Source organism: Podarcis erhardii, assembly GCF_964252035.2.
Source record: "Podarcis erhardii genome assembly, chromosome: 1".
Lineage (NCBI taxonomy): Eukaryota > Metazoa > Chordata > Lepidosauria > Squamata > Lacertidae > Podarcis > Podarcis erhardii.
In genome coordinates, this window is record NC_138497.1 from 39,576,817 (window position 1) to 39,591,087 (window position 14,271).

The window sequence follows — 14,271 nt, forward strand, 5'->3', positions numbered from 1 at the left end:
AGTGAACGGAAGAAGCCCACTTTATATTGTCATGTTAATTTTTGGCAGCATCTTCAAGGAAAAACAACAACAAAGGTTTTAAAATTAAAAATGGATTTACCCAGTGCCCAAGAATCATAAGCTTTTCAAACATCCTGCATTGGTAAGATGTCAACCATTATACGCTGATCCTAGCTTTGAGCAGATGTTTACATTTTGTAGCACTTGCTATGGGGATAGTTCATTCAAAGCTGGAGAAGCTTGCCAACTGCTCTTGTGAAAAGAGTAGTTTCTTGGTACATCAATAAAGAAGTAAAGCACAATTGCTCCTAACCACACCTCTGCCAAGGCTTGTAGGATGCTGTTGAATGGGCTGTGGTGCAGGGAACTGAAGAAGGTGGTCCAGAATCAGGTAGAATCACATACCCTTGTGTGTGAAATTTTCAGCCATGCTCACTTTGCTCCCCCAACCCGCATGAGAAGCTCATTGGGGGGTGCTGCAAGCAGGAAGAATGGGAAAGTCACCTTCCCATCAAGGGAATTCAATCAGATTTAGCATTATAAGTTTTCTGCACCAAATGAGTGTCTATTCAGGAGAACTCCTGGAGAGAAAAAATCAGGCTATTGCCACTTCTCTGCTACTGCAAAAAGAACAGCAACAGGAAACACAGAAGAAGGTATTTCTTCAAACAGTGCATAGTTAAACTAAAGAATTTGCTCCCAGAAGATGCAGTGATGGTCACCAACTTGTGTGTTGTTGGTTTTTTTAAGGAAATTAGACAAATGAATGGAGGCTAAGGCTATTGGTGGGTACTATGCCTGATTGCTCAAAGATACCAGCATGAGTTTGACCAAACTGCGGGAGGCAGTGGAAGATAGGAGTGCCTGGCGTGCTCTGGTCCCTGGGTCACGAAGAGACGGACACAACTAAATGACTAAACAACAACAACAACAAAGCCTGATTGCTATTCGTTGCTTGGTCCCTGCTCCTGCCCACCTAGCAGTTCAAAAGCACGTCAAAGTGCAAATAGATAAATAGGTACTGTTCCGGTGGGAAGGTAAACGGTGTTTCTGTGCGCTGCTCTGGTTCACCAGAAGCGGCTTACCCGGAAGCTGTCTGCAGACAAACGGCAGCTCCCTCAGCCAATAAAGCGAGATGAGCACCGCAACCCCAGAGTCGTCTGCAACTGGACTTAACAGTCAGGGGTCGCTTTACCTTTACCTTTACAACTAAATACCAGTTGCTGGAAACCGCAGGAAGGGACCTGCTGTGTTCAGATCCGGCTTGCAGGCTTCCCACAGATATCTGGTTGAACACTGGGAAAACAGGATGCTAGATTAGATGGGTCACCGGTCTGGCTCTCATGTCCTTTAACATGGAAAACGAAACCTGAGAAAATCCTTTCTAAGGGATTTTCACATTTTTTTGTGCTACAAAATAATTTAAGACAGCTTTTAAAAGTATTTAAGGACAGCACTGACATAGATGAAGGGGTTCAAAGTCTTTGCCATGAGTTGTGTTTTTCGTCTTGGAGATATTGTGGGATAGTTGTTCCAAGGATGAAGCACTGGAATAAATGTCCGTGGTTGTAAAGTAACGGCAGTGTTTCAAGCTATTTATTCTAGACAGTATTTGCAAGATGTTCTAGAGTAATGCACTAAGTGGCTTGAAAGCACTTTTTAAAGCCCACTGCATAAGACGTTGGAAGCAGCATAACCATTTTAGTTGGCACGTAACCAGAATTATTTATAACATTTTATGCTAAAACATCATAACACTAAACCCAAATATAAAAATGTATCTATAAGCATCAGTAAATTACTTTCTGCACTGGACCAAAAAAAAAAGTTATGTTATACTCCCCTGAGCAGCTAGCAACTTTTTGCTTTACACCTTTCTCCAGTTCTTTTCTGGTCTAGGTGACATTTAGCCCTTTCTCTACTTCTGCTCCAGATCCTTGCCTTTGCTTTTATTTTATTTTTTATTTCATAAAATTTATGCACTGCTTGATTGTAAAAAAACCCCCAACAACCTCAAAGCACTTTACAAATATATAAAACAAGAAAACAACCCTAGTTTGAAATGTACAAAAGTTAAAATGCTAAAACAGATTAAAATTCCATCAACTTTCTAAGAATTTAGGTAGACTTGTCTAAACAAGAATGCTTTTAGCAGGCACTGAAAAAAGAGTACAGTGAAGGCTAGGAGTTCCTAAGTGTTGGCACTGCCGCGCAAAATCACCAAGTTCTTACAAATGCAGAACAGGTATTATGTGGTACCTGTAGTACAGTGGTACTTCTGGATGCGAACGGGATCCGTTCCAGAGCCCTGTTTGCATCCTGAAACAAACGCAACCCGCGTCTGCATGTGCACAGGTTGCGATTCGCCGCGTCTGCGCATGATGTCATTTTGAGCGTCTGCGCGTGCATGAGCGGCGAAACCCGAAAGTAACCCGAAAATGCTCAACCCGAAACTACTTTAACCCGAGGTATGACTGTAGTGCCAATTCTGCCACTCAAAGGGGTAGAGTGGGCAAATGCGGGAGTAAGGCGTTCTCATAGGTAACCTGGTCCCAAGTTGTTACCAATGGTAACACCTTGAACTTGTCGTGGTAGCAAATAGACAACCAATGCAGATCTCTGAGCACAAGTGTTATATTCTGGCAATGCCTCACCCCTGTGAGCAACTCTGCTGCATTGTTCTGTACTAACTGCAGCTTCACATTTTCCTGAACTGCTTCCCAGTTTCATTCCTGGCCCTGCTGTTAGTTTCTGTACATGCTCCTGCTCCAACTAAGTTCTGGTTCCCAGTTCTCATACTTTGCTTTCCATTAACTCTCTCCATGCCTGTTGTCTTGCATCTCACACCGATGGAATGCAGCTTTCTTCCTTCTGTAACTTCACCATGTCTCTTCATTGAGCTTGGTCATCTCACCTCAAGTCCTTTTGCTCTCACTCATAAAAATTACAATGGGTTGCATATGCAAGACGACTTCTATGAGTGCAGTGGAACTTCCCCTCCCTCTCATCCCCATGTGTCTCCCCCCACATCTGCTATAGGGGAGGACACTTCAGTGCATTTGCAAAAACTGTTCCATTCACACAATAAGTTGGATTCAGCCCAATATTCTGTTCCAGTTGGTCTCCTGGTTTAGAAAATCCTAGCTGCTTCTTGTGTATAGCCTGCATTGCAGGGGGTTGGACTAGATGACCCTTGGGTCCCTTCCAACTCTACAAGTCTATGATTCTAAGATTACGTATGTATTTATGACAAAAAAGCATATTATCTTCATCTATTTTCTTTTGACACTGAATTTTAGCAAACGTATTCATTATACGTATTTAATATGTAGCCATCATCTTATTCAGTGTAAATTGAAATAAAGTCCAAAAGCCCCAAAGTAAAATGTAGAGATCTGTGGGAATTATAATAATTTTTCTAGTGATAAAAGTATATCAACTAATCATCTTTCATTTTTTCAGAGTTCTCCTCATCACAAAATAAGCATGCTTTTGTAACAGTATGAGCATATCACAGTGAAAGTTTTATGCACAAAAGTCTATCGCTAAACGACTCTGTTGAATTCAGAGGTTTCAACATTAGGTCCCAGGCATCCGACCTCCCCCTACAAATGATTAATATAACTTATCTGTGTTCTCACACCATTCAGCGTCAGCCCAAGACATTTTGCTGCCTGAGGCAGAACAGCAAATGGTGTATTCTCTCCACAAATCTAAGCGCAGAGTATCCAAGGCCAGTCAATTTATTTTGGTACCAGAGCAAGAAAAGCACCTCTCCTCCGCCCTGGCAGTAAAAATGCAACAATAAACTAAATAACTAACAACGTTCTGCTCTTTCGTGACCCACAAAAGCTCCTACCTGGGCTTCACCCTGACACAATTGCAGCGAATGTTTCTCGACCCCAGTGAGCAGTGACCTATTTTGTGGGGGCAGAATCCAGGACACACTCGGCATAATTACCCAAAGACGCAAAGTAAGATTTTGGGTGTGCATGCCATTTTATGATGGGATTCTGTTTATATTTGATATTTTGTTCTCGTTCTGTGATTTGGTAATTGCTTTATGTTTCAGAGAAAGAACCTGCGATGCAAATTTTTAATTTCAATTAGTTCTACTAGGCAATGTAGGGATGAAGGAAAGAATAGGAGAAACCTGGCTGTTTCCAGGGGGTAGTTGCCTGTTGCAGTTGGGTTTTCCCCCACATAAAGCTGTCTTCAGACTTAGAGGATTTATCCAGTCACCTATTATGTTCATAACTATGATGTGTACAACTTGGAGATGTACTGCTCACAAAGGAAAGCTAAGAATGGAGCACTTCATTCATAAATGTAAATGACAGATTCAGAATTTGGGAGAACATGCAACCGCAAACCTGTACAGATGGCATTAACAGATTTTGTTAATATTTTTACACAGCCTTTTAAGACAACAGGATAAGAGCTGTAGTGCATATGAGACTTTTCCAGCTCAGCCCACACAGCACTGAATCCCAAATTAAGTCCTGCTCTGGGACTAATTTCTGACAGTGTATATGTAAACCCGTTCCTTCCATAGGCATTCTGATATGCACACTGCCTCACAGATTTCCATACACTTCTCTTGCTTTCACAACCCTTTAATAAACTTAGACATTTTGTATGTTTTTATATTATCGAACATTTATGTTACCAATAGCTTCCTTTTCCCCCTGTTCAGCTTCAAGCTATAAAATTATATATCCTGCTCAAAGGAAAATAAAATAAGAACCAATATTATTATTTTTCCTCAGATGGATGAACTAGTATTTCAATATGCAAACTGAAACATATAACTGGGATTATTCTCCACAGAGTTGCTAATCCAGTGAGGGGCGGGTGAATGCATACCTGTACACACTGACTGTAAGGTCCTATGTTGGCCGGGGCCCAGTGAGAGATGCTCTGTACGTGCAAAACCTCCTTCTGTTGACAAGGTGGCTCACCAGTCATCCCATCATACTTCTGTGCCAGGCAGTCCATCTGAAACAAAAGTCCTTCAGGCAAGGGGACTTCCACACAAACTCTGAAACCACAAGACAGGAAGGCAGTTATTTATTGGTTGCATTCATGCATCTTAATATATGACAGGATCTCTTTCCCCTCTCATACTTAGAACTACTACTACTATTATTATTATTAATTGAATTTATATACCGCCCTATACCTGGGGATCTCAGGGGAGTTCACAGAATAAAATCAAGATATAAAACCACAAATACCTAATAAAAATAAAAACAACAACCCAATATCTCCACCCCCCAAAAAGAACACATTTTAAAAGGACATAGGATGAAAATCAGATCAACCTAGTTGAAAAGTAACATTTCTGCCTGGTGCCTAAAGATGTATAATGAAGGCGCCAGGTGAACATCCCTGGGAAGAGCATTCCACACATAGGTAGTCACTGCAGAGGAGGCCTGTTCTCGTGTTGCCACCCTCTGGACCTGTTGAGGAGGCAGCACACGAAGGAGGGCCTCAGAAAATGTTCTCAGGGTCTGGGTAGCTTTATATGGAGAGAGGTGGTCCTTGAGGTATTGCGGTTCTGAGCTGTTTAAGTCTTTATAGGTCAAAACCAGCACTTTGAATTGGGCCCAGAAACTAATTGGTAGCCAGTGCAGGCGTACCAGGATTGGTGTAATATGCTCCGGTGAGCAACCTGGCCGCTGAATTCTGCAACAGCTGAAGTTTCTGAACCGTCTTCAGAGGCAGCTCTATGTATAACACATTGCAGTCCAATATGGCTCCACGTTTTGAAGGGCCCTTGGGTAAGACATCATCATTGTTCCCACTGAGTGGGCCATCCTCTTCTTCGCCAATGTCACCACCGTTACCTTTCCCTTTGGGTCCAATCTGTTCACCTGGCATATATATAGGGAGAGTCCAGATCAACTGGAGAGTGCTGCTCCTTCTCCTTGCTTACACGTTTGAAGAGAGCACACCAACAAGCAGTAACAGCAAGAAGGATGAGTAGTGGCAGGGCCAGGAGGCTCTGGGAATCGGTAGTAGGCCTCCTACTGAGGAGTGGGCCTTGGAAGGTACCCCATGATGCTGAAACCTGACACTAGCTCTGGTTCAGACACTAAGTTCTCTATATAGCCAGTAAAGAATCTCTTCATCGTGAAAGCTGACTACTACAATTTATGGCAGCCTTTTGTCATAAGCAAGTAGGCGTGGCTACTGGACGCCCCCCACAACCACCTCCAGAAGGTTGGGAAATGCTTTGGAACATTGCTTTGGAGCAAGAGAGCACCTGCAGGGTGGCGGTTCATTTGGAGAAAGCAGCTTCCCTCCTGTTCTGTTGAGGCTCCAAATGGAATAGAGCCTTCTGTCAATGGCAGGACATCACTGGATACAGCCCCCAGTACACACTGTGCTTCCTCATTTTTCCTTCAAATTTAGGTGTGCTTGTTCTAGTTCACAGAGCTTCTGTGAAACTGTCAAAACCCATACCCTTTCATATCATGCCTCTATAGGGCGGCCCTCCAAATATTTCCAGTATCTAGAGATTATTGGTCTTGCAGCTATCAGGAAAAACCCAAAGGAAGTTTTACTTCCCATCTTTGTTCTGGTTGTCCCAAATACTTAGCTGTATTACTGAGGGCACTGGTAACAAGCCATGTGCTGTTACTTGGTTAACTTCAGAAAACACAGATTCCCCAAAGAAGTTTGGCTTAGGACAGGCATGTCCAAAGTCCGTTTCGGGGGGCCTAATCTGGCCTGCCAGTTGGTTTAATCCAGCCACTGTGGCAGTTTATTTCCTGAAGTAAAATCCTAAAAAAAACCCTCAACAGCGTCAACCCTAAAAAAGCTGAATAATTTTGGGGTAAAATCATAACAAAAGCTCAACAATTTCAATCCTAAAAAGGGTCGGCCCCTTGGTCAGCCCTCACGGCCCTTCACTTCATCAAATCTGGCCCTCTTTGAAAAAATGTTTGGACACCACTGACTTAGGACATTCCCTCCAAAGCTGGAAATGAATTCCTTTATGCCAACCACATTTCCAACATATTGGTTTAGGGAAGGTGTTTTTCATAGATGAGCTAATTTTATGGGCATATAAAGACACCAAAATAACTTTGTGAGCATAGTTTATCTCAACTATGCTGAGATTATATTTGTGTAGGATTATCCAAAATTTGGTTGTATTCAACTAAGTCATATTCATATCAGACCCACTGAAATAAATGCATCTAAGTTAGTTATGTCCATTAACTTTAATGGACCTACTCCAAGTAGGACTACTGTTGAACACCACCCCAAAATATCTAAGGGGCACCAGGCTGGGATGGGTGCTCTATAATAACTTATTTCCATTATTTGTGGAACTCTTCTTAACTGATTATATACTGGGATAATACAGAGAATTATTATTATTATTATTATTATTATTATTATTATTATTATTATTTTGTAAGTTATGGAGCATGATATTAGTAAGGAACATTGGATATTTATCTCAAGAAAGTCACCAATGCAATGAGTTTCACAGAGATCCAATTAGTAGTAAAGCTATTACCAAGTGAGGGGAAATATATCTTATTAACTGGAATAAGTAATAAAGCCCTCAACAGGGAAAAAAAATCCTAAAGAATTTGCTACTTATAAAATATTTTATGCAGCATTAAAAATATTTTAATTGTAGTGTCCTTATTTCATGAATGTTATATATTAAATTTTTTATTAAGAAACAGAAATGAAATACATTTGGATTCCAAATTAAGAGAAATGAGAAGGAAAACATGCTTGTTCTGAATCATGGTGAACTCCAGTATGGATACTGAATAGAAAGGCAAACCTAGAAACGGCAGTCATGGAAGCAGAAGATTGGAAAAATATCCATTAAAACCTGTATGGGAAGACAGGTGAACAGTTGTGCTCCATATTTCCCCCCCACCCTGAAGAGCAGTCCCCTGATAACACTTTATAATCTGCTTTCTAAACTCTTCCAAGTCACAAAAATAGTTTGCAACATTGCCAGAGTTGATGTTCCTGGAAAAGAAGGAAAAAGCTCCACTGCACACATATATTTTCATTAGGGGAGTGCATTGCTTCAGCTGCTGCAAAATATAGCTGCTCATGTCCTGGTGGGAGATAGGAGGCTAGTTCAACAAAACCAGTTCCACTGGTCACCAGTGCCTTTCTCATCCCAGTTCAAAGTGCTGTTTGCAAAGCCTTAAATGGTTTCAGTCCAAGTCACCTGCAGGGCCACCTTCATAGAATCACAGAATTCTACAGTTGGAAGGGACACCAAGGGTCATCTAGGCCAACCCCCTGCAATGCAGGAATTCACCCCTATCAACCTGGCTGCACACTAAGATTAGCAACAGAGGACCTTTTCACATGCTCACCTTCAAGAGCAGTCAGAATGCTAAGTATGAGGGAGGGAAGGAGGCATTTCCCACATCTGGATTACATTATCCCAAGTCGCAAGGTGGTTAGATTGGTCTCAACTAGGGCCAGGGCCTTTTCAGTAGTGGCCCTGACTTGGTGGAATGCTCTGTCACAAGAGAGTAGGGCCCTGTGGGACTTGACATCTTTCTGCAGGGCCTGCAAGACAGAGCTGTTCCGTCTGGCCTTTGGTTTGGACTCAGTCTGACCCTTATATTTCCCTCCCCTTAGGGTTTTGATCTATGGGTTACTTTTAAAATGAGGGTGCATTTTAAATGGCATTTTAACCTGTATTTTAAATTGGTCCCCTCCCCCCATTATATTTTTACTGTAATTTTACTGGTGTTAGCTGCCCTGAGCCCGGCTCTGGCCGGGGAGGGTGGGGTATAAATAAATAATAATAATAATAATAATAATAATAATAATAATAATAATAGTTGTTGTTGTTGTTGTTGTTGTTATTATTATCAGCAGGTATCCACCAAGCCTGTTCCACCATGGTGGGCATTTAGAAGAGCCCTGAAGATTCATTCACATTCACCAGTCTTTTCCTAAGGTGATTTCTCTGAAGTTACTTTACTCGGATACTTTTTTCGCTTGATGCTGTGTACTGCTGACTTATATTCATTTATTTGAGGTTTTAATTGTATTGTATTGCATTTTATTAAGTCACCACAGGAGGCCTTTTTGCCCATAAAAGTATTTCAAATAAACTAACTGAAATGAACAATGCCACTCTAAATGCCTCAGTTGGACCACTATATCCAATTTAATTCACTGTGTACTAAATAAGGTTGATGTTAAACAGAAGAAACTCTTATCACTCAAACAAGCTCCTTCTCCTTGAATACTTTCGAGAGTTCCCTGGGAAGAGGAATTGGTTGTTAAGCCACTCTAGGAATTGTAGCTCTGTGAGGGGAATAAGGGCCTCCTACAAATTATCAGCACCCTTAACAAGCTACAGTTCACATAATTCTTTGAGAGTATGGCCAGGACCAATAAAAGTGGTATAAAACTGCTTAATAATAATAATAATAATAATAATAATAATAATAATAATAAATAATTTATTTATACCCCGCCCATCTGGCTGGGTTTCCCCAGCCACTCTGGGCAGCTTCCAACAAAACACTAAAATACAATAACCTATTAAACATTAAAAGCTTCCCTAAACAGGGCTGCCTTCAGATGTCTTCTAAATGTCAGGTAGTTATTTTTCTCTTTGACATCTGGTGGGAGGGCGTTCCACAGGGCGGGTGCCGCTACCGAGAAGGCCCTCTGTCTGGTTCCCTGTAACTTGGCCTCTCACAGTGAGGGAACTGCCAGAAAGCCCTCGGCGCTGGACCTCAGTGTCCGGGCAGAATGGTGGAGGTGGAGACGCTCTATATAGTGCACATGGTGCCTAGGACCAGGAAGGCCTAGGTTCAAATCCCTACTAAGCCATGATATTCATCAAACAGTCCTGAGTCAGTCACCATCTCTCATCCTGTTAACTTAGAGTTGCTGGGGCGGGGGCGGGATGAAGAAAACCATGTATCTAGAGCTCCTTGAAGGAAAGTCAGGCTATAAATGTATTAAACAACCACAACAATGCTGTAATGAAATTGGATGTTAGGTTTGGGACGAGATGATTCCGTGGCAGAGGGTCTAAGCTCAAGATGAAACCAGACAGTGCATTCAAGGATATGCACAGCTCTTCCAGGATAGTGGGTATAAACTTGGGGTGTGTACCTAAAAGACCTTAAGAGGAGGACATTCATGTGACAACTGTAAAGCAGCTGCTAAAACAGACATAGAAATAGGTGAGATGAAGTCTAGAAACGAAATATGACAAAAAGTGTCATAAATAAAGCAGCGTAGTAGCAATGAAGTATATTCCAGAGTATCATAAATATAAGGTAGCAGTAGTAAGAACCTACCTTGCTGGGGGACACAAATCAAATGCTGTCACATAGACTGAATTAATCACAGCAAAATCTTTCATGCTCTTCATATACAGATGGACCAAAATAATATCTGTCAATTCCAATCCCTTTGAATTCAGATGAGCTGCATGTGGAAAAACAATGCAGCCGTTAAAGGCGGGAGCAATTACATTTGTACCAGAATAATACGAGGAATACTTTTTTCAAAGTATTTCCCCAAGAAAAGCAAGCAATAACATATTAACATTCTCTTGGGCTGTCTGAGGTCAGTCATACATTACTTAGAGGCAACTGTCACACAAAGGATGTTTAGAAAGTAACGAATTGTCTTATTTCACTTGTTTAAAAAACACCTTCACATGCTGTGTCATGGCATTGTTGTCTTTTCTGAAGTGAATTAAAAAGAACAATTTTCAAGCATTAGGAGTTGGATCCAATGAACCACAACTGGAAGGAAAACAGCCACCAGCACTATAGAGTTATGATTTTTACAGCGATATACTGTGTCCCACAACACGTGCAGTGTCTTCTGATTTAGTTTCACTTTTCTCAGAAAATGTGAAATTGCAGCTTTAGATCCAGCCCTAGCCTGTTAATCAGATGGCAGCATTTCCTCATTCAAGTACAAATATATTTGAAAATGAGCAAGAACATAAGAAGAAGAAAAAACGATCCAGAAAATATGTGCAAGTATATCAGAGGTGTTTGAGTTTAGCAGAGTTTCTCTGAATCGGGATGACTAAAGCTGCCTTCTAGCTCAATAATTCTGAACACATCGTTAGTTCCATGAGCAGCTCCTAACTAGGATGGTATGCTTGCAGAGTCATTTTGGGATCTAGCGGATCCTAGCCTAACTCAGTCCCACCATCAAAATGGCCCTGTTTGGCAAGTGGAACAGGGAGCTCTGCACTAGTTATCTACCGTTTGGACTACTGCAATGCACTCTACGTGGGGCTACCTTTGAAGGTGACCCGGAAACTACAACTAATCCAGAATGCAGCAGCTAGACTGGTGACTGGGAGCGGCCGCCGAGACCACATAACACCGGTCTTAAAAGACCTACATTGGCTCCCAGTAGGTTCCTGAGCAGAATTCAAAGTGTTGGTGTTGACTTTTAAAGCCCTAAATGGCCTCGGCTCAGCATACCTGAAGGAGCGTCTCCACCGCCATCGTTCAGTGCCGAGGGCCTTCTGGCAGTACTCTCACCGCAAGAAGCAAAGCTACAGGGAACCAGGCAGAGGGCCATCTTGGTAGTGGTGCCCGCCCTGTGGAATGCCCTCCCATCAGATGTCAAAGAGAGAAACAACTACCTGACATTTAGAAGACATCTGAAGGCAGCCCTGTTCAGGGAAGTTTTTAATGTGTGACATTTTAATGTATTTTTAATCCTTGTTGGAAGCCGCCCAGAGTGGCTGGGGAAACTCAGCCAGATGGGCGGGGTACAAATAATAAATTACTATTACTATTACTATTACTATTACTCAGGGATGGATGGTGGCATCACCCTGTGTATTGGTGTGGGTGGGTGTCTGGGGGATCAAATGGTTGGACTGCAGTCGAAGTTGCTGACTTCTGCCAACTCTAGATAGACATTTTAAGTGTTTGGGTCATAGAATACATGGATGCATAAATTTTTTTCTTTTAAAAAAACAGATATAGGGTTGAACCCTCTGTGTAACTAACAAGCTTGTTGCCTTAATCTTGGGAGTTAGAACAACTGTGCATATTTGTGCAGTCCATTAGTAGATTTCCATTCGGCAAAGTATGAACTCTCCCAGAAGGTATTAAAAGAGTTGGCTTTGTAACAAGGCTTGTGCTTCCTCCACCTTCTCACCGGGCGATGCAGAGCAGGACAGTAGGGCAAGCAGACAGCAGGTATGGCTTTTCTAGGAAAAGGTTATAACACATACCTAAAGTGTCTCAGCAATGTTCTGGCAAAAAAAAACATGTGGAGGTTCATTCAGCTGACAGGACCATAATTCATTCCGTGTCCCCACCCCCTGCTCAGAAAGCAAAATAAATAGCCACAGGAAATGCAAGCATTACCTGGGACCAAAACGCTAGTAGTTGGCAAGAAATGGAAAACAATACTTCAAATGTAAGTAACCTGCCAAAAACAGTAGGAAGCTTAGCTTCTGGCCCAGAGGCACAACCACTACTTTTTGTCTAATTCTAATGAAAAGAAAGGCAAGGACGTATAATATTTGGATTGGCTGGAGTCCATGGAAATATAACAAGCAGCAAGCAAACGTGATAGAGCCCCGTTGCTTACATTTACATGTTATGCCGAAAAGATTTATGCAGAACTTTGCTGCCTTTACCTACAAGCCTGATTACGGCCTCCTTGCTGATTTCCAGGCTGTTAAGAACTAGCTTAAGGGTCCTTTAGAAAGCATGATGCCTTTTGGCTTTCAAAATTGCTAGCGCTTCTTTATCATTCTGTATTCAGTCATGAACTCAGCTGCACAAGCCAAATGTTAAGATTTTATGAGCTAATACATCAAAAGTATCCGTGAACAAGAATACAAGCTTGCCCATTGCCACCTCAGAGAGCAATTTCCATTTTTATGAATGAAAAAGATGCCTGCATAAACATTTCTTTATTTAAAAGTGTAAAATGAGGAAAGATGCAAAACAAAATGGAAGCATTTTGTTTTATATGTCAATATCTTGTAAGGGTTTGATAGTAAGAAATCCAGCTACTACGATTCCCAAGATAGCAATTCTTTCCTTGCATTAAGTACATAAACGAGATTTAAAGCCACTGACCTAATCCTGGATGCCAAAATGTACCACAGCCACAGCTTTCTGGAGAACTCAATTTAAAATTATAGTGATAAAGGCAGTTTAGCAAGCAGAAAGCATACACAACACAGAGTGCATACAGCAAAATATAAAAGTATGAAAACAAATCCCACTGTCTTTTACAAATGACACAATGAAGAGCGGAGAGCCTGATTGCAAATGATTTTAAATGTGTTCACATATACTGACGCAATTCTGCAAACACCTGCTGCCAAGCCTTTAATGTTAAATATGACAGTTCTCACATTGTTCTTTTTCATAATGAGCAATCCTGAGATAGCTAACCAAACAAATCTGTAAACAATAGAAATAATCAACCAATTTTTTAAAAGAAAGAATTGATTAATCAATGCTTTTCAAAACAATTTGATTAGAATTTGTAGCAGATATAAGAGACAGTCATCCGTTCTCCTAAGCACATTCCTGCATCCTTCTTTAATTCTGGCAGTGAGAATAGCAAAAGAGACTGAAAAGTCCCAGGATAGTGAACTAGGTGACCAAAGATTTGAGTGACCTGGCATGCTCAGATAGGGAGCGGCCAGCGGCCTAGATTCTTTGAGGAAACAAGACCCTTTCTTCTCTCTGGAAGGTCTGCTGCTTAGATCTATCTTGTTTACAAACAGCTGCCCACCCACTCATAGCAAAACAGATTGCATACTCTCTATAGCGCCTCCTTTGCTGCTGCTTAAGAGAGTCTACAATGTAGAAACAATTGGTCTTTTAAATTTGCATTCAAACCATTACATCAACTCATCACCCCAATTATTGATAAGAAGTTGCAGCGCTAATTAAAGCAGATGTATTCTGCATGTTACATTGTATTATTTAAATCCCTAATAAACCACCTCGGAGAGACGAAAAGACATTCTTAGCCGATTCTTGCACGCTTCCTCCTTCCGATGCATTTAGGAAAGCACTGGTGCCTGTTAGCCACTGGTAGCCCTGCGGAGACTTCACTGAGGTTTCAAGCGTCTTATCTGTAAAAATGTAAGTTTTAAAAGATGAGGTTGTAATGGCAAATGGTTTAACGTAATTTAGTCTTTCCTACGAAAACAAGCTACAAGACTGGCTACTTTAAGGTTTTTACAACAAAAGCAGCCCTACATTCCCAATGTTAATACTTATGACCCCTTGA

General features: G+C 41.4%; 1 protein-coding gene across 6 annotated transcripts in view; it reads right to left on the reverse strand.

Annotated features, from left to right (window-relative positions):
* DPH6 (diphthamine biosynthesis 6) overlaps positions 1 to 14,271 on the reverse strand; it is a 238,385-nt gene that overhangs the window by 114,204 nt on the left and 109,910 nt on the right. For all 6 annotated transcript variants that reach the window (XM_081861069.1, XM_081861071.1, XM_081861072.1 and 3 more), the window contains exons 10-12: positions 13,982 to 14,113; positions 10,326 to 10,455; positions 4,867 to 5,041 (exon numbers count right to left, since the gene is read on the reverse strand). In XM_081861069.1, coding sequence (XP_081717195.1) covers positions 4,867 to 5,041; positions 10,326 to 10,455; positions 13,982 to 14,113 — 437 coding nt within the window. The remainder of the gene's footprint in view (positions 1 to 4,866; positions 5,042 to 10,325; positions 10,456 to 13,981; positions 14,114 to 14,271) is intronic.